We start from the raw sequence: 21,669 nt of genomic DNA, 5'->3' as shown, positions 1-21,669 counted from the left end.
TGTTCTTTGCCTGCTTCCCCTTGCCTTGCCAGCACACATATTCCTTCACTGGCATTGGAGCCTGCTTCCTCGGGATTCCGGCATATATAGAAGACCAGCTGAGATACCTAACCATGTAGGACAGTATTCTTGGGCTTTCCATTCACAGATGATAGTTATTGTTGGGTTAGTTGGACTGCAGCCTATAAGTCATTTCAATATATTCCATATATACATATATATTCACACACATACATACAAGCACACATATATATTCACACACACATGTTCATCCCACAAGTTCTGTGCCTCTAGAGAACCCTGACTAATGCAGATGGAGCGAGTATAGAAACAAGAGTGTTTCATTAGCCTGGGACGAAAGAGAGGGCGTTAGAGGAAAGCAGCAGACAGACGCCGCAGTGGCAGGAAACAGATGGCGAAGGAAGAAGGAAAGGGCTGGGCAGTCGTGGTGGGCTCTGCCCAGCACGGGTAGAAGACTGAGGTATCACATTCTGAGAGGTTGAGGTTTCAAGGCTTTTGGATTGGAGATATGTCGACAGGCCATAATCAGACACGAGAACCCTGCCGGAGGAAAAAGTGTGCATCTCCTTCAGCAAGTTGAACTTACTGTCGCTCACATAGACAGTTGAGTCACAGGATGGCAGATGTGGTTCTAGAACAGTAGAAAGATTATGAAACCTCCCAGATGGGGTGATGAGCCCGTGAGAAACTGGGGTGAGAAATGGGAAGATGGTGGCCAAGGTTGAAAGTCACAGGGATAGATGGAGGTGGGGAGGATCTAGTTTGGATTGTGGACAGTTACATAAATGCACGGCAGGTGTGGTGTTCTGCCTGTAATCCCAGGGCTTAGGAGGCAGCGATGAGATCCCTGGAGCCAGCTAGCTAGTCATATTGGTGAGCTCTGGTTCAAACAAGAGACTCTGCTTCAATACATAAAGGAGCAATTGACTAGGAAGACATATATCTGCACATACATGTGGTCTACAAACATTGTATACACACATGCACAGTAAACACACAGTCAAGCCCACATACTCAGAGAGAGAGAGAGAGAGGAGGGAGTTGGCTTGTGAGGAGGGGCAGAGAGCGCTAGAGAAGCAGAAACTCGTGGGAATGGATATCTTCATGTAAAAGGCAGATTTAATTTGAGACAAAAGTCATGTAGTAGAACCTGGCTTTACAGTGTTGCTGAAGATAGCTTAGAACTTCTGGCCCGCCTGGCCCTGTATCCTGAGTCCTGGGATTACAGACGTATGTACACCATCATACCTAGGGATTACAGACGTATGTACACCATCATACCTAGTTTTATGCAGTGATGTGGATGGAGACCCAGGGCTTCCTATGTGTTGGGCAAGCACTCTTATCAATTGAGCTACATATGTGGCCCCTAATATGTTTACAAAGACTATTTGTGACATTTGACTTTTGCTCTGGTTAGATTGTTCTTCACTTGTCCCCCAAAGTAGATTTTCACCTCTTCTTTCTTCCTGTGATTCTTTGGTGGCTCTTACTCAAATCGCACACAACTCTCACCTCCTTATGTCTTTTTTACCCGAGGATTTGAGCTCAGAAGGTAGGACAGCCATTTTTTCACCGCTCATTTTCCATGACTTTGGTGTCTGAATCAGTGCCTTGCTGTAGATATTTGGGACATTTTTACCCTTTGTTTCCTGCTGTGAAAATGAAGTCTGAAACTTTTTAATTTTTTTTTTAAATATGGGCAAGTGGGAATCCTTGACCCAGTTTTTGATTTCCCTATCATTTGAGATTCAGCTATTGAAGTCAATTATTCCTTGGTATGGAAGTTTTCTTGGAAGGTGAAGTTACTAGAAAGAAGGACAGAGTTTCTAAAATATTATAGAAGGTTTAAGCAGAAGTTAGGCAAATCTCAGCTGTTAAGCACTGCGATGTCTGGAAGAAATGAGTGTAAGTGCTAATACAGTAGTTAAGAGTGATGGCACATAATGGCGACCAGGTTACTAATGTTTTAAAGATTCATTTTTATTTTTTAATGATGTGTATTTCTCTGTGTCTTCATGTAAATGCTGGCAGAAGCCAGAAGCATCAGATCATCTTGGAACTGGAGTTATAGGCAATTGTGAGCTGTCTGATTTGGGTTTTGAGTATGACCTCTTAACTACTGAGCCATCTCTTCTTCTTCTTCTTCTTCTTCTTCTTCTTCTTCTTCTTCTTCTTCTTCTTCTTCTTCTTCTTCTTCCTCCTCCTTCTCCTTCTTCTTTTTCTTTTTCCTCTCCACCTCCCTCTCCTCTCCTCTCCTCTCCTCTCCTCTCCTCTCCTCTCCTCTCCTCTCCTCTCCTCTCCTCTCCTCTCCTCTCCTCCCCCTCTCTCCTTTTCCGTCTCCCCCCCCCCCAAGACAGGGTTTCTTTTTGTAGCCCTGGCTGTCCTGGAACTCACTCTATAGACCAGGCTGGCCTCAAACTCAGAGATCCACCTGCCTCTGCCTCCTGAGTGCTGGACTAAAGGCGTGCACCACCACCATCCTACTTGTCTCCCTCAGCCCCCTCCTGAGACAGGTTTGTCTGCTTCAGCCTCTGGAGTGGGGATTAGAGGTGTGCACCACCACTGCTGGGCTTCCTGTAGCTTTTTTATGGACTCTTTTCCCTCCAAGCACTGAACTTGTTGTTCTACATCCATCCTTCTCTAAAGAGCCCATGGGGAATCTCTGCATTGTTCCTCGGATTCATAAAGTGACTGAGCAGTTTGAATTAAGCAAGACTGTTGTCTTCCTTGGCGTTTTTATTGTTTTAATAAACACCATGACCAAAAGTCAAGGGGAGGAAAGAGTTTATTTCAGTTGACAGTTTCACATCACAGTTCAACCCAAGAATCTGCAGGCAGGAGCTGAAGCAGAAGCCGTGGATGAAGGAATGCTGCTTCTATGTGAACAATTGTTACAATGAATTCCCTACTCATGTTGTTCATGGTGAAATCTAGCATATTTACCTAAGAAGTTAATGGTGATACTTTGTACTCATTTTGAAAAAGTACCCATGTAATTCTTATAGTAAAATCAGATGACAAATAGGAGACTTAAAAAAAAGAAGGGTGTGGTGGTTTGAAAGAAAATGGTCCCCAAAGGGAGTGGCATTACTAAGAGGCATGGCTTTGTTGGAGTGGGGTGTGACCTTGTTAGAGGAAGTGTGTCACGGTGGAGGCAGACTTTGAGAGCTCATGCATGCTTAAGCCACACCCAGTGCCTCATTACTTCCTGTTGCCTGCAAAATGTAAAACACTCAGTTCCTTCTCCAGCACCATGTCTGCCTGCACTCTGCCATGTTGATAATGGACTGAACCTCTGAAACTGTAAGCCACCCAACTAAATGTTTTCTTTTATAAAAGTTGCCATGGTCATGGTATCTTCACAGTAATAGAATCTCCAACTAAGACAAAGGGGCTAGAGAGATGTCTCACCTCAGTGGTTAGGAACACTGGCGGCTCTTGCAGAGGACTCAGATTTGATTCCCAGCCTGCACATGGTGGCTCACAACAGCTTGTCATTCCAGTTCCAAAGGGCCCCAAACCCTGGCACTGCACAGATGTGGTGTACAGATGTACATGCAGACAAAACACCCAAGTGAAGAAGTGATTATTTCCATGCTAGAATGTAGTTGATTGAAACTGTGTAGGATTTAGCTGGGCAGTGATTGTGCACATCTTTAATTCCAGCACTTGGGAGGTAGAGGTGATCCGATCGCTGTGAGTGAGCTTGAGGCCTGCCTGGTCTACAGAGTGAGTTCCAGAACAGCCCTGAAGTGTAGCATAAGCTACAGAGAAACTGTCTTGAATGCCCCCCCACCAAAAAAAAAAAAAACCCTCAAACCGAAACAAAAAGAAATCTTGAAGGCTTTCAAGTGCTTTAAGGAAAGTAATGGTTTAGATAGATAGATAAATAATAGATAGATAGATAGATAGATAGATAGATAGATAGATAGATAGATACTCATTCCATAAGTTCTGTGACACTAGAGAACCCTGACTAATACTGGAGTCAGCTGATGTGGGTGTTGGGAAGCGAACCCTGGTCCTTTAAAAGAACAAGCACCCTTAGCCACAGAGCTTGTCTCCAGCCCCTTGCTTTTTTTCTTTTTCTTTCTTTCCTTTTTTTTAAACATGACTCTTTCTTCCTAGTTAAGAGAGGCTGTTGCTGTATGCATTAGCTAGAGCTGTACAGTTTGTAGACCCTGAATGTGATATGACAGCACTTGATTAGTCACTTGTGGACTTAATCAATCAACTTTTTGTTTTCTTATGGGAATGTCTGTGGGGGGCAAGGATTGTGCATGCTAGCTAGGCAAGGTCTCTACCATTGAGCTACACCCTCAGACTTTTCAAAAACCTAAAACTTATTAGTGTGTAAGTGTGTGCACACACACGGGCAGAGGTCAGAGGCCATCTCTTTGGGGTTGGTTCTCTATTTTGACTTTCGCATGGAATTCAGGGATCAAATTCAGGTAGTCAGACTGGGTGGCAAATGCTTTTACTCACTGAGCTGCGGCACTGGTCCTGCTATATTTTTTTAATGAACGACACATAACTCTACCTACTTGTTTTAATACCTTGGGCCAAGACCACTTAAAATGTGGTCTCCACCTTCTTCTGTGCCTCTTGCTTGGTTGTGAAGGCAAGCCAGTCTCTTACAACATTGACTCTTCCCTTGGGCACATGCAATAACGAAAATGCTTGAGGCTGGTCAGATGAGATTCACGGTCGTCAACCTGCTTTTACCTTGGATTCTGGAAACAGTACAAACTCACAGGGCAGGTGAAGACAATAATTGGATGGTGAAACGGTATCCTGGGCAGTCACTTGAGGGGAACCAGATTGCGCCCCTGCAGCAGTGACAGCAATGACGGGTCATTGGATAAGAGCTGACATTATGGCCCGTCAGACCACTCTTGTACCTCTTGTTCACTGCCCCAATTCTTCAGATCATTGAACCTCTCTGTTGTTTATCTTTCCGATGGAAGAACTGATTGAATCCTTTGTCTCTGATTTTTGATATTACAAATATCTTCAATCAGAGTTTTGGGATGGGTGGCTGAGCCTAACCTACTGGGGTACCTGGTGCTGGGGGGATTTCCCCCTAAAATTATAGTAACAGGTTTGCTCCTAACAGAAGGCCTTGGAAGCCAGGATTTACTTGAAAAATCTCCAACTGCTTTGCCTAAGGACCAGTTACATTCATTAATATTCTGCTTCCTTGGGTCACTCTTTTCTTCTAAGTCTGCCTAGAAGCGTTAATGCTTCTCATACTTTTTCTGAAGGTCACAATTGGTTCCACTTATCACTGTTACAGAGAAGAATTCTATATAACTGATGTTTGACAAAAGGTAGGAGTGCACAGGACTCCTGGACCCCATGCCATCTACTCGGTAGCTCCTGAAATAAAGTATGTATCTTCCAGAACAGATACTGGTTTCTAGCTACATACATGACATAGAAAGTTCTATTTCTTTGGAGAATGAGCTGCTTCTGGGCTTTTCCTTCTGCAGCCTGTCCACAGAGTTAAACCTAGTGCCATGTAACATGACCCTGCCCAGTTACTTCTAGTCCCATGGAGTACTGTGGATCTGGGCTAGAGGAGGATGGGGTTGGTATGGAGTAGCTGTTTTTCTAGCACACAGCTAGGAAGAGGAAGTCAAGAAGAGGTTTGTGTGACATTTAGTTGACAATCATTTCTTAAATCAGAAATGTCTGGGGTTCCAGGCATTTCTGGACATTGTTTTCCATATTACAAATTAGATGATACACTTGCTGTTACAGTTAGTAGGAAGTTGAGAGAAATTTGTTTAGATAACGATTATTGAATCCAGAAGAGATAAAGGAAGGTGGTTGGGTGCACCTTTAATCCCAGCAGAGGCAGAGGCAAGCAGATTTCTGTGAGTTTGAGGCTAGCCTGGTCTACAGAGCTAGTTACAGGACAGCCAGGGCTATGGAGAAATTCTGTCTCGAAAGCAAACAAAAATCCAGAAGAGACGTTCCTCTAAGCTTCTCAGGGTGAGGTGGAATGAAACCTTTTGTTTTTATTGGACCAGGTTACTTTTTTTTCATCATTGTTTTTTCCCTTTAGAGACAGGTCGCATTGTAGTTCTGGCTTTTCTGGAACGCTCTATGTAGACAGGCCTGTGCCAATCTCAAAGAGATCCTCCTGCCTCTGTTCCTGATGCTGACACCACACCTGGTTCCCTCATATTCATAAGATCGCTCACTAGCTCCCCTCTTGGATGTTGGCTTATATTTTCATCTTGTTAAAATAAAAGAACTTATATTTTCAGGTAGGGAAATGGAATCTTGGTGAAGTTCCACAGTTGGCGTTTTGATAAAATTGAGCTTTAGATCACATACTACACTCTTTTTATTACGTAGCTTGAGAATTTGGAGAACCAAGCACTGAAAGCAAGTAATTCTGTAGGATTCCTGCCCCGTGTTATCAAAGCTGCCATATTGTATTTTCGTTCTATCTGCAGGTGACGTACTCTTAATCTCCATTTGGACATGGCAGCTCCTGAGTTTACCATCAGTGCCCTCGTGTGTACATTGCTCATTTGCTCTGTGACTAGTTACCCCAATGGGAAAGTAGCAATGTCCTGCGGTGGGATGGCCCCCCAACACGGCCACAGCCCACAGTCTGAGCCTGTTCACCAAATCACGTTGAGTCAGACGAAGTTCCAACCTGGAGACCAGATCCAAGGTACTAGTGCTGGGAATAAAGACTTGCATTTTGTGTTTGAGTCTGTTTCTACTTGTTGAGTTTTTACTATGGCTGGAATGAAACAATTTCATTTTAACCTAGTCATTTGAGTTACCATGGCACGATCTACTTTCATTGTTTTTGTTTACTACAGATGTCTGTATTATGTAAGTGGCATCTATTCCTTATTAAGAACAAGGTCTACAATAAGTTTTTTTAAAATGATTTATTTAACTTTATTTTATGTGAATCAATAAGGTGTCAGATCCCCTGGAACTGGATTTTTAGACAGTTGTAAGCTGCCATGTGGTTGCTGGGAATTGAACCCCAGTCCTCTGGAAGAACAGTCAAGAGTTCTTAACCGCTGAGCCCTATCTCTCCAGACCAAATAAGTTTTTTTTTAAGATATCAAAGAATTTATTTGTTTTATTATATTAACATTACATTCACTGTGTGTTGTATCTTGAACACTATTAGCTCAGTGGAACAGGAAAAAAATAATTTTATATTGTTTTACTTCCTCCCATTTTAAAAAGGAGTGCAATCTCTTATGTGTCCCTGATTCTTCTGGCAAAACGTAGGTTGGGTGTTAAGGTTTATCCATAGCCAGGTGTGGTGGTGTGTGCCGTAATCTGAGTACTCTGAGGAAGGATCAGGGTTGGAGACAGCTTGGATTATTTAGCAAGATTCTGTCTCAGAAAACCAAAACAAAAAGTACATTTGTGATGACATTTGAAATTCCTGTATTTTGCAATTATAGAATTACATAATGCTAATAGGAAAATGCTTTTTGTTGTTTGAGACAGGGTTTTTCCGTTTTACTGCCCTGGCTGTCCTGGAACTAGCTCCGCAGACCAGACTGGTCTTGAACTCAGAGAGCTGCCTGCCTCTGCCTCCTGTGTGCTGGGATTAAAGGTGTGCGCCACCACCACCTGGTTTGTTAACAGGAGTTCTTAACAAAAAGGATGCATGAAGAAATAAACGTGTAACACCCTGTGTGCTGTAGATATCTCTTAGAATTTTACTCTGCGACAATAGAGTACTAAAGATGGTCAGATTTGTAGTAAAGAAACATTATTCTTACTTTCTTCGAGAATTTTCTAAATTAACATTTCCTATAGACTTACCTAGTCATCACCCATGCTTTTACCCTCTTGTGGAACAGCTACTAATATCTTACGGTGCCAGGCCTAAAGACCCAGGTCTATCATCCCACACACTCAGTAGGCTGAGACAAGATGATTGTAAATTCAAGGCCAACCTGTGTTACAGAATGAATTCAAGGCTGGCCTGGGTAACTTACTGAAACTCTGTTTCAAAATAAAAACTAAAAAAGGGTTAAAGACATAGTTCCATGGTGGAGTGTTTGCCTAGTGTGCAAGGTCCTAGGTGTGGTGCTGCAGAATAAACAACCCACCTACCCAAAACAACAACAAAAAATCAGCCTTCCAAGACATGGCGTGCATGCTCCAGGGAACACGATTTAGACGTTCTTCTGCTGGGTGATTTCTGTCCTGTGTGTTTTGCAGAGATACATCAGATTCTAATTAACTGAACTTCTTCTAAATGCTTGTTCCTGGACTATTACTAAATCTTTTACCCTCACCTGTCTCTTTATCTGTTACCCAGTTACCTTATCAGGGCCAACCTTTAAAGGCTTTCTCTTGGAAGCTCGTGATGCCGAGGATCTGAGTGGCCCTCCTGTTGGCTCCTTCACACTGATTGACAGTGAAGTGTCACAGCTTCTGACTTGTGAAGATGTCCAGGTTTGTGTGGGGTCTGAAGTTCATTTCCATTGGTTCCTCTGGGCTGCTTTTAACTCGAGGGTGGTGACTAGGTCAATGGCTATCGCTGTGTGTAGCAGGCATTCGAACAGATTTACAGGCACCAGACTTGGCCACTGGTTTACTTAGCAGCAGCATCTAGGAATGGGAGGGTAATAGCTTGAAGAGTGTATAATTGGTGATGTTTATATTACCTTGGCAAATATTGACTTAAAATGTAAGACAATCACACGCCTTTTACCCCAGCACTTGGCAGACAGGGGCAGGCGGATCTGTGAGTTTGAGGCCAGCCTGATTTACAGAGCTAGTCCCCAGACAGCCAGGGTTACACAGGAAACCTTGTCTCAAACAAACAAGTGAACAAACAAAAAATTAACGGCCATTGTGTGTGTGTGTGTGTGTGTGTGTGTGTGTGTGTGTGTGTGTGTAGGAGGAGGAGGAGGAACAGTAGGGGGCATGCAATCATATATGTATGGAGGTCAGAAGAGAACTTAGTGGAGTCAGTTTTTTCTTCCGTCTTTACAAATGTTCTGCTAATCAAACTCAAGTGTCAGATTTGTGTCTTTGGACACCAAGTCCCTTTATCTGCTGAGCCGTCTTACTGGCCCCCAGTGTACTGACTTTTAAAGGATTAATGAAGAGACAGCTTGAGAATGGGATAGGGATGTAAGGTTTGACATTCTTTCATTCACTCGTTCATTCAGTAGACACTATGTCTGGAGCTCTCTCCTGAGTGCCAGAGATATGGGAACAAACAAAACTTGTTCCTTGTCCTTGAAAAACTCAAACTCTTTTTTGTTTGTTTTTGAGACAGGGTTTCTCTGTGTTGCTTTGGAGCCTGTCCTGGAACTAGTTCTTGTAGACCAGGCTGGCTTTGAACTCACAGCCTGCCTCTGCTGGAATTAAAGGCATGCACCACCACTGCATGGTGGAAAAACTCAAACTCTTGTACAGAGGAGAGAGCCCATGGACACAGGGTAGCTGGCACAATGGCACGGCATGTGCACTTAGGACAGACACATACGTAGAACAGAGTGAAAACTTAGGTTGGCGTGCATACAGAGTCCTTGGGAATTGTAGCAGGGGAAGCCACAGATCGGAGCAGGTGAATTCTAAGTTAGACTTTGAAGAATGTGTAGGAGTTTGCCAGGTGAAAGAAAATAGAAACAGGACTGTTCAAAAGTAAGAATTGCTAAAATGGGATACATGTTTGGAGGTGTGAATTTTTTTGGGGGAAAATCTTCTGTATTTTATTCATGTCTACTAATGAAAGGAATATAAATTTAAAGTGTAAAATAAGACAAAAAACAACCTTCAGATAATATTAACACACCCAGTATTCATGGTTTCCTTCCGTATTTAAGTTTCTGATGACTCTAATTTATAACAACTGATAAATATGACTGATAACACATTGTCAACCAGTGGGTATGAGTTTACTGAGGTCCTGGTCTTGCTCTCCATAGAACAGTCTTCCTCCAAATACTGCGATCATACAGCAATCATTTCTTTTGCCAGTAATTGCATCCTGATCATGCCGAGCTGTCCAGTGATGGGTTGGTTGTTCTTTCCTGTTTTATTTCAGGGTTTAGCTGTGAGTCATACGTCTTCATCCAAGAAGACCGAAATCAAGGTCTACTGGAACGCTCCACACAGTGCCCCAAATCACGTACGGTTTCTGTGAGTATGAGAGCGCACGTCTCTGAAACCACTGCCGTTAAGCCTGAAACCATGGTCCCATGTATTGCTTTGCCCTGGACCATTCACCCGTGTAGGAGAGCTTTAGCAGTTACAGCTTACAGACAAAAGAGTTATCTTGCTTCTTTTCTTTGTTGTTACTTGAGACAGCATCTAGCTATCCAGCATTGAAATTGACTAGGAACTCCCTGTGTAGAAGAGGCTGGCCTTACTTGTAGCAGTCCTCCTGCTCCTGCTTCTGACTCCAAATGGACCCGGCTTTTCTTTCACCCCCTCTCCTCCAAAGCAAAATTTTAGTGCATAGCCCAGGACTTTGCACTGTCCTTTTTCTTTTTCTTTTTTTCTTTTTAAGACTCCTCCTGCTTTATCCTCCCACGTGCTTGGTTCACAGGCAGGCACCACCAAGCCTGGTAGGACTTGGTACTTGAGGGGCATTTACTAGCCATCACTATACATTGTTTAGCGAGTGAAGTGTTACGCTGCTTTAGGACTCCTAAGAGCCGTCAATTAGTACTTGAGTATGTGTGTCCAGAGTAATACTTTCTGTTTTAGTATGAGAGTCTAGATAAGACAGGCCTGAAAGTAGGGCGACTTCCTTGGCAGCCCTACAACTTGTCCATAGCTTATCAGAAAGTAAATTGCTGCCTGCCACTTGGAATCGTGGAACCAGAATTACAATAGCGTCCTTTTCCTATTCATCTGCGCAGAGCGGAATGGAATATCATGAGCCGTGACATGATTCCTGAGTGGTGTTCCAGACGGATGCCTGTCTTATAGGAGGGAATCTCCTCTGGCGTGCTCCTTTTCTGCTTAGCTTTGTCCACAGACCCCTGGCACACTGGAGCACTGCTTTGCCCCCGTGCGTCAGCTGCTGAGGACCTCAGTGAGCGCTTAGGTTTTGGCCACCTCTATGGAGCTTTGGTTGGTGGTCACGTCTTACACGTGCCCTTTGGAGGGGTGTGACTAGTGTGCACTGTGGGTCGACCAAGAGTGTGCTCTCGGCAGGGAACAGAAACCTATGTGGTTGAGTCGTGCCGTCCAGCATGCATGGCTGTTAACATGGCTGTTGATAGAAGAACAGACAACGGACAAGGGAACGAGGGAGAGAGAGCGACAAAACCCGTCTGGTAATGGGTGGAGGACAGTCATAAGAGATTGGCCCCACACGTGGGCGTTCGTTGTCCCCTCTCCTCACACGTTTTTTTTCACCTAAAGTTTTGGTTTGCTCCTGATGGGCCACTGCTGGGGTTTTGCCTAATTTCACTGGTACTCTATTTCAGGGCCACGGTTGTTGAGAAATACAAAATCTACTGGGTGAAGATTCCCAGTCATGTCCTTTCGCAACCAAATGCTCCTCCCTTTACGACGCCTACAGCGACAGCACAGCCTTTGACAGTGTCACCTTCTGCCTCCCACTTAACCAAGTCGGTGAGTAGCATTTCCGTGCCTTCACCAAATCAAATGCAGTCTAGAGTGGCTATCCGGGCAGGCATTAGCTGTCCTGCACTGTGGGAGGGAGTTTTGGGGTACCCTGTAGAAGTCTGAAGGAAGTCTTCAGGGCGACATTATGATTTATAGGTTTGAGTAAAGGACATAAAAGAATCCCCATTCAGATATAGTTGCCACACTTACAGGCAATTTTGCAAACGGGGAGTGTGTGCTCCCTTTGGAAATGAAGCCAAGAAAGCCTCCCGCCCCTTCCCTTCTCTTCTCTTCCTTTTCTCCAGTCTTCCTTTCTGCAGAATACCAAACATAGAGGGGAAGTTTCTGTTACATATAGTCAAGATTTGGAGGGGAGTCTTGAAGTGGTGGTATAATATAGATTTTATCCTATTCAGATTAGAGTGTTGGGGAACTCAGTGGGTTATGGCGGCACCTGCCTAGAATCCCAGCAGTCAGGAGGCAGAAGCAGGAGGATCACTGCAAATTTGAGACCAGGCTGGGCTATGGGGTAAATTGTAGGTCAGTCTGAACCAGGTAGTAGGAGTATTTCAATCACTTCCCCTCATCAAACAAACAGATGAAGCAAACAGCATTGAGGCTAGCCTGAGCTATAAGAGGTTCTGCTCTCTATGTCCCCACCTCCCGCACCCGAACAGAACCTGAAAGTTCAGTGTGCTGAGTCCCAGGAAAAAAATTGCTTACAAATCCTGTCAGCTGCAGTTCCACTTAGGCTGTCTGACTCAAAAGAACGACGGTGGATAAAGAGATTTGGAAAGGGTAATGCACACTAGAAACCCCAGGAAGGTGTGCGCCAGAGGAAATTTGGATGCATTAGACTGCATGTTGCAGAAGTGCATACGTAGGATGGAAAGGTGTCAGGGCATTACCATAATGGAAAGCACGTGCTCGTGCCTAAATGGTGACTTAGCTGCCTTCAGTGGGTCTTCGGAGGAAATTATTCCTGTTTCGTCATGTGCTGCTCTTTATGGCCAAGAAAAGGCATCAAAATAATGAATATATGCCTTGCCCTGTGCCTTGTGCCACACAGAAAGGAGGTAAACTCTAGGTCAGGACTTCTCAGCCTTCCTAATGCTGTGACCCTTTAATACAGGTCCTCATGTCATGGTGACCACCCCCCGACTGTAAAAATATTTTTGTTGTTACTTCATAACTGTAGTTTTGCTACCATAAATATCTGCATTTTCCAGTGGTCTTTGGGGTCACGACCCACAGGTCGAGAAACAGTCATCCAAGTCTTTTTTTCCCCCTTTTCTTTTTTTGTCTGTATATATCTCTGCTTCCACTGGGGCGGTGGCTCAGCAGTCAAGAGTACTTGTTGCTCTTCTAGAGGACCCAAATCCCACATCACGCTGATCACAGCTGCCTGTAAGCCCAGCTGCAGAGGCTCTGATGCCCTCTGCTGGCCTCCTTGGACCCCAAGCATACATTCACACAAACACATACATACAAATAAAACTAGAAATGACTAAATAAACCATTTAGTTTAGATAATAGTTGTCTTCTTTGGCACCCTTCTCTTCCACGGTTTTAAACACCACCATAGGTGTTGTATTTGATCACATTATGATGCATGGCGCACTTTCGTTTGCCTATACATTATTGAAGAGGTCATTATTTGTGTTAGCTCCCACTTCACTCTTAATACTTAGTTAAAAACCTGCTTTAAGTGAGTGAATGGCTTGTACATCACCTTCCTAATAGAAAATATTGCCCTTCATGCTGTCAATAAAAGGAATGTATTCTTTGAAATTTTACCATGCTTCTGTGCCAAAGTGATAATCTTTAATTATAGGGAGATTCATTCAGAGCCCTGACACTTTTAGGGTTAAAAGAGACCTCTTCCTCTCTTTTGGGTTGTCAAAAGTAAAGAGACTCTTAGAGAACAGGATCTTGGACAGGTGGAATAGATCAAAGCGGAGCTCATAGACCAAAGTCACATTTTCAAGGTCCTGGTGGCTTCTGTCTTTACCCCACTGTGGAGTATTTATGTACCTAGTAAGCCTAAGGTGGTGGTGGGGGCATGGCTGAGGTTCCTTAGGTGCCGCACTGGGAGGCTCTGGGTTCAGTGAGCGGAGAACGCTAGCTGTGCCTCCCGACACAATAGAGTTTCTCCGACGGTTATTTAGAGTGCTGTAGTTCTACAAGCGCGACATCTCCTGTATCACTGAAGTTCAAATTTTGAATGTGAATTTTAAAAGCTCTTTCCAAGACTTACACATAAAGACTCGTTAATGGTTGACTTGCCTGCTTTTTACCATCTCTTGAAAACTAGAGGGTACCTGTTAGGCATGATTGTCAGTGTGGTTTTATTCCTAAGAGATTTCTCAAAATTTACAGGGAACTTTGCTCCTCCTGGTCTTGGATGATGCGAAGTCTTTTTCATATTAAATGAACAAAAGCACTCTTTACCACTACAGACTGACTAGTTTTCCAACGGACATAGTTTTCCAAATGGTAATTAAAACTAACAACTTTTAAAGATCCCCAGTTGAAGAAAGCTCTGATTGTTTCTGATTTGTTGTGCGTCCTCTGCTCCCTGTTTTGAAGGCGTTCTTATTGCAGCCCATACTTGAAGGTAATGGCTGTCCAGTCCTTGGCTGTGAACGGCTTATTTCATAATTAAGACATGTCCCTCCTTGTCATTTTCCCTAGTTCAGTGCTTCCGAGTGTGGGAGCAAGAAGTTCTGTGTTCGGAGTCCTTTGAACTGTGACCCAGAGACCCAGCCTGCCTGCCTCTTCTTGTCCTTCACCAGAGATGACCAGTCCGTGATGGTCGAAATGAGTGGTCCCAGTGAAGGCTACCTGTCGTTTGCGTTGTCCCGTGACCGGTGGATGGTTGGTATCTATTGCTTGCATGTGGGATGACAGCAGGAGGTTAGCAGCAACAGCAGATTCGCTGCGCCTTCCAGTTTGAAGGGTAGAAGGGGAAAGGAAAGCACTAAGGACAGATCTGAATCTCAGTGGCTGGTTCCTGATTTCAACACGTAGGCAGTGATTTCTAAGAGCAGGTCAGCAGGGAAGACCATTTGCTGTCTTCTGTCCTTGTCGAACCACAGGCCAGAGAGATGTCTGCATAAAATACCATGTTTGTAATGCCCTTCAGACTATTGTTCATGCAGGTGCCGGAACTAACGCTGGTGCCTCTCCTGCTGGTGCCCCGGCCCACCGACATCAGCCAGTTTCCCACCAATGCATGGCACGTATGTGCAGGCGTTCTGACCGCTCCTTTGCCTGATGTGTGCAAGGCAACCTCTTTTTCCTGCTTCTTTCTCTTCCTGGGAGGGGACTGCTGGCTGGATTTAGGGATTCTGTAGGTGGCAGCCTTGTGCTGCTGGGGAAAAGCAGAATGCTACAGAAGGGCCCAGTTCCACCAGGGAGGAGAAAGAGGACCCTTGGCAAACGTTACGTCCTCTTTGTAGAGGCTTGGCAGTGAGCAGAGTGGATGCCCACTAGTGTGACTTCCTCATTAGGGAAGGCAGAATCTTTGGAGACTTTTCTTCATGTCAGGGTTTAAACTTGACTTCCATCCCCCTACCTTTTTAGAGGACCATAGCTCAAAATAACCAAACAAAATCAAGCAGAACAGAACTCTGGCATTGCTGTGAAAGACGAGCCAAGATTTATTCTGAAATACACCCCACCTAAATTGTTGGCATAGGCCTTTGGTCCCAGCCTTCAGGAGATTAAGGCAGGAGGATCAGGAGTTTGAGGTCATGACAGATTTGAGGCTAGCAGCCCCAAATTGTGAAGCCCCCCTCTCAAAACACATATCACCATAGTGACAAAGCAACAAGTTACCTCATGTACTTTCAAAAGGAAGAAAGCGTCAACCTTTTCTCTGCAGAGTTACTTTTCTGGGAGGCCTTATACATCTTGATGGATCATAATGCTGTGATTGCACGAAATATTTCCCCGCTTTCTCTCCGTAATTACCGTCAGACCCGCAGCTTATTCTTTTGGGTGTTCTCAGTGCAAGGGAAATGAATCAAATTTGGTGGCTGAGGTGAAGAATGAGGTTGAGATCAGAGTCAAATGGGACTCTAAAGCAATAAGAAAAGGCTTGTTGTGTGAACGGGATGGAATTGGCTGTGAGGCAAATGCAGAAGAGGAGTCCAGATAGGATTAAAAGACCTTGCTGCCTAAACACATAATTTCCTTAAGGTGGGTCTCTGGGGCACCGCGTTCATTTACATACGTCAGTTATGTATTAATAGATGTGACATATTACATCATATTTATTTGTCGTTGAAAAATAAAAAAAAACAACTTGTTTCTGTAACTGTAGAGCTCAAATTCATGCTGTAAATGTAATAGCACCGTTTCCTCCTGTTGGCCACAGTGAATGAGAAAGAGGGGAGGATTTCATTGTTGAGTATGATGGCGGACGTCCTACAGGTAGGCTGCTAGCTCTTGTAAATTGTAGGCAAGATGGGCACAAAAGCGTTTATCTCTAATTTGAGGTATTTTAATCTCACTTAGAAATTTTACCTATTTCTCTTATAGTGCTCATCAAAAGTGTTTATAAAAAGACTTAATTATGCAGGTGCACTTGGTTCCCAGAGAGAGCCTGCTTAATGATTAAAATCAGTTATACACCTGCTTGCCTAAATTGGCGGAAATGGATCATCTTCAGGATATACTTTAAAAGTGGTTATTTCTACTTAAGGTTGTGATTTTCAAAACTTTAGTGTATTTTTATGAACTTTTTTTTTTTTTTTTTTTGAGACAGGGTCTCACTATGTAGCCTTGGCTAACCTGGAACTCTGTAGACCAGATTGGCTTCAAAACTCCCATAGATCTGCCTGCCTCTGTCTCTTGAGTACTGGGATTAAAGGCATGTGCCACCACATTCAGGGTCCTGTTATTTTTGACTATATAATAAGTTGAGATACTGAAGATGTTTGATATTTTAAATGCTGATTGGATAACAACCTAAATTCTACCTAAAAAAATAGTAGCTCGTAAGTTGACAGCAATTGCTTTCATCACAAAAATTGAAAAGTATAATTTTCCAAATTTTTGCTGATAGTGACTTGCTTATTTTTGCATTTTGGTCTTCTCTATCTGTGATTTTTTATGATATAAAGGCTAATAAGCAAACACATTACTAACTTCTATTCTCATTTCCCTCTTAAGTAGAAAGCAGTAAATTTCTGGAACTATACACTCATAACATGGATGCTTCTGTGATCCTCCAAAGTGTGGGGATATCTTATCACACACTGAGCAAGCAGTTGATTTTGCAGCAGGCATTCAACCTTGAGATAGTGTTAGGTCTCCTAGGTTGAGCACTCAGTCCCCAGGACTGCCCAGCCTCCTGCTGTTTGACCTGTACCTTTGGCTCTAGAGATGACAAACCAAGTGCATGCATGTGTACATGCACAGCGTGCATGCAGAAGTCAGGGGACAACTTTGTGGAGCCAGCTTCCTCCCTCTATCTTTCTGTGGGCTCTGGGAATTGAACCCAGATCACCAGATTTGCTCTACCAGCGACTTTACTTTCCAAGCCATCTTTCAGCTCCTAGACTAATGGATTCTTCTTGCCCATTGCATTGCAGGTTATTGATGGAGTCTCTTTAGCTGCCTTCTGGCCCCTCTTGGCTTCTCAATCCATTTTTAGCGTGTCTTAGTTTGCCCTGGTGTCACAAGATGCTTTCTGCTCATATTTCATCATTCCTCAAAATAGCCTGGTGCTTCTCAGCAGGAATAATTCAGAGAAGTTAAGATTTGAATGCTAATATGTTACCGGATGCTTATCTGTCTGTGGATTGATTTTGAGGGGCGTATTCAGGATAGGCAAGTACTCGGTACTACTGAGCTACCCACATATGCCCTCCCATGTACTTTTTAAAAAACATTTTTTAAAATACTTTGAATATGTGTCGCTTTGCAGGTACAAATGTGCGAGTACAGGACAGTGTGTGTGAGTTTGTTCCTCCTTCCAACATGTGGGTCCTGGGGACCAAACTTAGGTAATCAGGATTGGCAGTGAGTGCTTTTACCTACTGAGCTGTCTTACCAACCTTCCCATGGCCTTCAACATTGTGCTTTAATTCTCTTAACTGCGTTGTCACCGTCTCTGATGTGACTTGTACCTCTACCTGGCTTTCCTGTGTTTCTCCTGAACCCCTCCTTAGTCTTCCTGTCTTCATAATCTCCCCTCTGAATTTCCTATATTGTGTGCTTCCGTGCTTCAGACATGGATTTCTGTAACTTCAGTGTTTATAAACAGTGGCATCTTCTCTTACCCTTCATTTAGGAGGTGAAGATCGGGTTATCTGTTCCCATTCTCTCCTGTGCTGTCTTCTCTGATATTCAGGATGCCTCTCTGTTATTGTTGGTACTGTAGCTCTAATCAGGTTACTGCTAAGTCAGCTGCTTTGACTGTATTGTTATTATTTTTTTATGTGCACTGATTTGCAGGTGCAATTGGAAGTCTGAGGTTGAAGACAGGAATCTTTCTCAATTGCTCTCTACCTCATGTTTTAAGACAAGGTCTCTCACTGAATCTGATTTTCTCACCAATTCATCTAGACCGGGCTTCTCCTATCTTATCCCCCACAGCGCCTGTATTACAGGTGTACATTGCCATGCCTGGCTTTTTCCGTGGGTACTTTTGTTGTTGCTGTTGTTACTGTGTTGGCTTTAGGAATCAAATTCAGGTCATTAAACTTGGCATTGGGTACGTTTACTCACTAAGCCATTTCATTGCTTCTCGCCCATCTCTTTAAACAAATTATTTATTTTTGTTTTTATATAATTACATTATTTCCATTCTCCCCTTTCCTGCCCTCCCTCCAAACTTTCCTATGTAACTCCCCATCTCCTGTTCTCTTTCAAATTCATGGCCTCTTTCTTTCTTTGTGGTTATATATACTAGCTCCATCTGGTACATCTGCAACAGAACCCCTGCACCTAAGGCTCAGAGTTCAGTGTAGAAGAGGGGATGGGAAGGCTGTAAGAGCCAGAGGAATGGGGAGTTGGTTGTGAGACTTTGTCTCTTAGAAATGTTAGAACTATACCCACGAAATCCAACCTGCATAGCTGCCTAAATATAACCTGAACAAGGACAGCGCTAATAGACACACTAACACGGACGGGGAGAGCTCAGTAGCCCTCAGCCTTAGAAGAGGAGTTACAGGCAACTATGAAATTCTGATAGTGACAGAAATAGTCTTCCCCAGAGTAGAGCAAACCAATTGGATGTTTAATATCAGATTATCATCCCTGAAGAAAGTATATATGTACATATATATATATATTTATATAGACTTAGCACATTGAGTATTTACACACATGTAATAACAATAAAGAATACAAAAGAAGTTAGTAACTCAAGAGTCTTGTTAGCTTAATGGCATATGGGCAGTGATTTCAGACCGACGTAATTCATTTGTTCCATTGTTTAGAGTCCTTTGAAGTGGCAGCCTGTCTCCTCAGAGCCAATCTAAAAAGTCATAACATAACTTTCAGAGTTCAGGACTATTGGAGACTAAAGGATGGGGAAGCATTGTACTGGTGAAAAGTTTCTCCCTCAACTCTGGTAGTTTTATCTCAGTCATGCCACACCAAATCCAGTGAAAATCTGCACTATACAGCAGTGTTTGTATCTTAGCAAAATATGCATAACCGGATGCTGCATGTTCCCAGTCATGCATGTAGGACGTGTGTATGTCTCTGTAAGTCACTCTCTAATATAGTGCCCACAGTTAAGTGAAAGGAAGGTCACAGGGCTTATTTTCTCCCTTGAGAAGGCAGAAATGGACAGATGTGAACGTTTGAATTCACACCCATGGAAGCACTAAGTGGCACCCATTTGTGGGTGCGGGACCGTGAAAGCATGCTTTGTGTCTTTTAAAAAAGCAATTCTGGGCCTTTCACATTCTAGGAGGGTGCTCTGCTGTTGAACTGTGTACTATCTCCAACATGTTTCTTTTGATCTATTACTTTAGAATTTTTGTGCCCTTTTATTAATTATCGTTTGAGACAGGGTCTCACTACGTAGCCCTGACTGGCCTGGAACTTGCTATGTAAACTGGGCTGGCTTAGATCTCAGAGATCTGCCTCTCCAGGGCTGGGATTAAAAGTTTGTGTCCCCACCCCCAGCTATTTGTTTATTTTTGAGACAGGACCTTACTGTGTAGCCATGCCAGCAGACCTCAAGCTCACAGAGATCTGCTTGCCTCTGTCTCCTGAGTGCTGGGCTTAAAGGTGTGTACCACCAAATACAGATAAACATTTTTTTTTTAGCTCACAAATAAACAACTGGTTCTCTAGACTTCATAGATCATTTACCGTTGAGTCAATTATATTTTTAAAAGTGTCGAGTCCTATTTGATTAGGGGCTCCTTACAATAATGCCCTTGTTTTTCAGGGTGACGATGATGCTTACTTGTGTATCCGCGAAGATCAGACAGTGTATATACAGCCTTCCTATTTGACAGGGCGAACTTATCCTGTGATGGAATCCAGGGTGAGTGTGAACATGCTGGCAACACACTTGGTTGGTCCTCCTTCCTGCTATGTGGCTGCCACTGATGTGACTGTGTGTGTGGCCAGCCCCACAGTTAACCTCGCCCAGGCAAGGGCCCGGCAGTGGCATTCTTCTCTGAATTATCTCCAGGAAACATTCCGTGCTTAAAAAAGCACAAAGGCGACGTTCTCTGTTAGGAAACAATCAATTATTGCTTACGTCCCTTAAATTCTTTTCGTTACATCTATGGAAAAGGATTTTATGGCTTATTGACATACCCTCTCCCCAAAACAGTCAATCAAACAAACAGCCAAACTTCTGTTAGTTACAGAAGTGGTTCTTGGCTAGTGGGAAGGAAGACCCCATGTAAGCCCTGGTGTCCAGGTGGTTGCCTTGCTTGCCTCTTACTGGCACCTGTGCCAATGAGGAGTATTATTATTGTTTTCTAGGACAGTTGACAAGCAAATGTGCTTCGAAGGCGCAGTGGCCCTTCCTTAATGTCACAGTGAATAAAGTGTGGCTGGGCAGTGGCTTTTCTCCATGATACCACTGCTGCCGTGCCTAGCTCTCCTGTGAGGTCAACTTCTTCAGATGCCTGGAACTCTTGCCTGGATGCCTGCTGCCTGCTGGCTTCCAGGGTGTTCTTCAGCATTTCTGTTGGTGTGCTGGGTTAGCACATGCACTAGATTTTCTAGCCTGGGTGGAGGAACTGGGGAGATCTGGCTAAGAGTGAAAGATAGCATTTGCCAAGTGACATAAAGATAAACTGGAATAATTAAAAAAAAACCCTTGGTGTTCTTTGATGGGGAAAACTAAGGAAGGACACTGAAGATAAAGCATGCTCCTCCAGCCTCAGAGCAAGGAAACGGAACAGGTCAGGGTTTGGAGCGTGTTTTGCTTTTAGCAAATCTTTGGAAAGTGTTGAGAAGCTCTTGTGTTTGTAGGGGACCCTCGAGGATATGGCCTGGAGGCTGGTGGATGGCGTCATACAGTGTTCATTCAGAAGAAACATCACCCTTCCTGGGGTTAAGAACAGATTTGTGTTAAACGAAAGCTACTACATCTTCCTAGCAGAAGGAGCCGCTCACGACGGTAAGCACTCGGATTAAATCTATCTTTGCACATCGTTTTTCTCTCTTCCTTTTTCCCCTTCTTTGCAGATACTACTATAGTTGCTCATTTTTTTTTATTGATTTTTATTGAGCTCTACATTTTTCTCCCCTCCCTGCCTCTCCCTTCCCCTCTTCAGCCCTCCCCCAGGTCCCCATGCTCCCAATTTACTCAGGAAATCTTGTCTTTTTCTACTTCCCATGTAGATTAGATCTATGTAAGTCTCTCCTAATGTCCTCATTGTTGTCTAGGTTCTCTGTGATTGTGGTTTGTAGGCTGGTTTTCTTTACTTTATGTTTAAAAACCGCCTATGAGTGAGTACATGTGATAATTTACAGTTGCTCATTTTAAGGTGTGGAAGGGGTTCCCTTTGGATTTGAAGTTGAGTTTCTGGCTGTGTTTCACACAGAGAATGTCAGTCAGGT

General features: G+C 43.6%; 1 protein-coding gene across 3 annotated transcripts in view; it reads left to right on the top strand.

Moving 5' to 3' along the window:
• Positions 1-21,669, top strand: part of Frrs1 (ferric chelate reductase 1) — a 44,558-nt gene that overhangs the window by 7,629 nt on the left and 15,260 nt on the right. For all 3 annotated transcript variants that reach the window (XM_048456672.3, XM_048456670.3, XM_048456671.3), the window contains exons 2-8: positions 6,492-6,715; positions 8,345-8,481; positions 10,085-10,179; positions 11,478-11,625; positions 14,314-14,496; positions 20,036-20,134; positions 21,079-21,226. In XM_048456672.3, the coding sequence (XP_048312629.3) occupies positions 6,520-6,715; positions 8,345-8,481; positions 10,085-10,179; positions 11,478-11,625; positions 14,314-14,496; positions 20,036-20,134; positions 21,079-21,226 (1,006 nt within the window). In that variant the 5' untranslated portion in view covers positions 6,492-6,519. The remainder of the gene's footprint in view (positions 1-6,491; positions 6,716-8,344; positions 8,482-10,084; positions 10,180-11,477; positions 11,626-14,313; positions 14,497-20,035; positions 20,135-21,078; positions 21,227-21,669) is intronic.

The sequence above is a fragment of the Myodes glareolus genome, chromosome 17, assembly GCF_982192425.1.
Source record: "Myodes glareolus chromosome 17, mMyoGla1.1, whole genome shotgun sequence".
Lineage (NCBI taxonomy): Eukaryota > Metazoa > Chordata > Mammalia > Rodentia > Cricetidae > Myodes > Myodes glareolus.
Note: the sequence above shows the minus strand (reverse complement) of the source record. Positions and strands in the feature narration are given on the sequence as shown.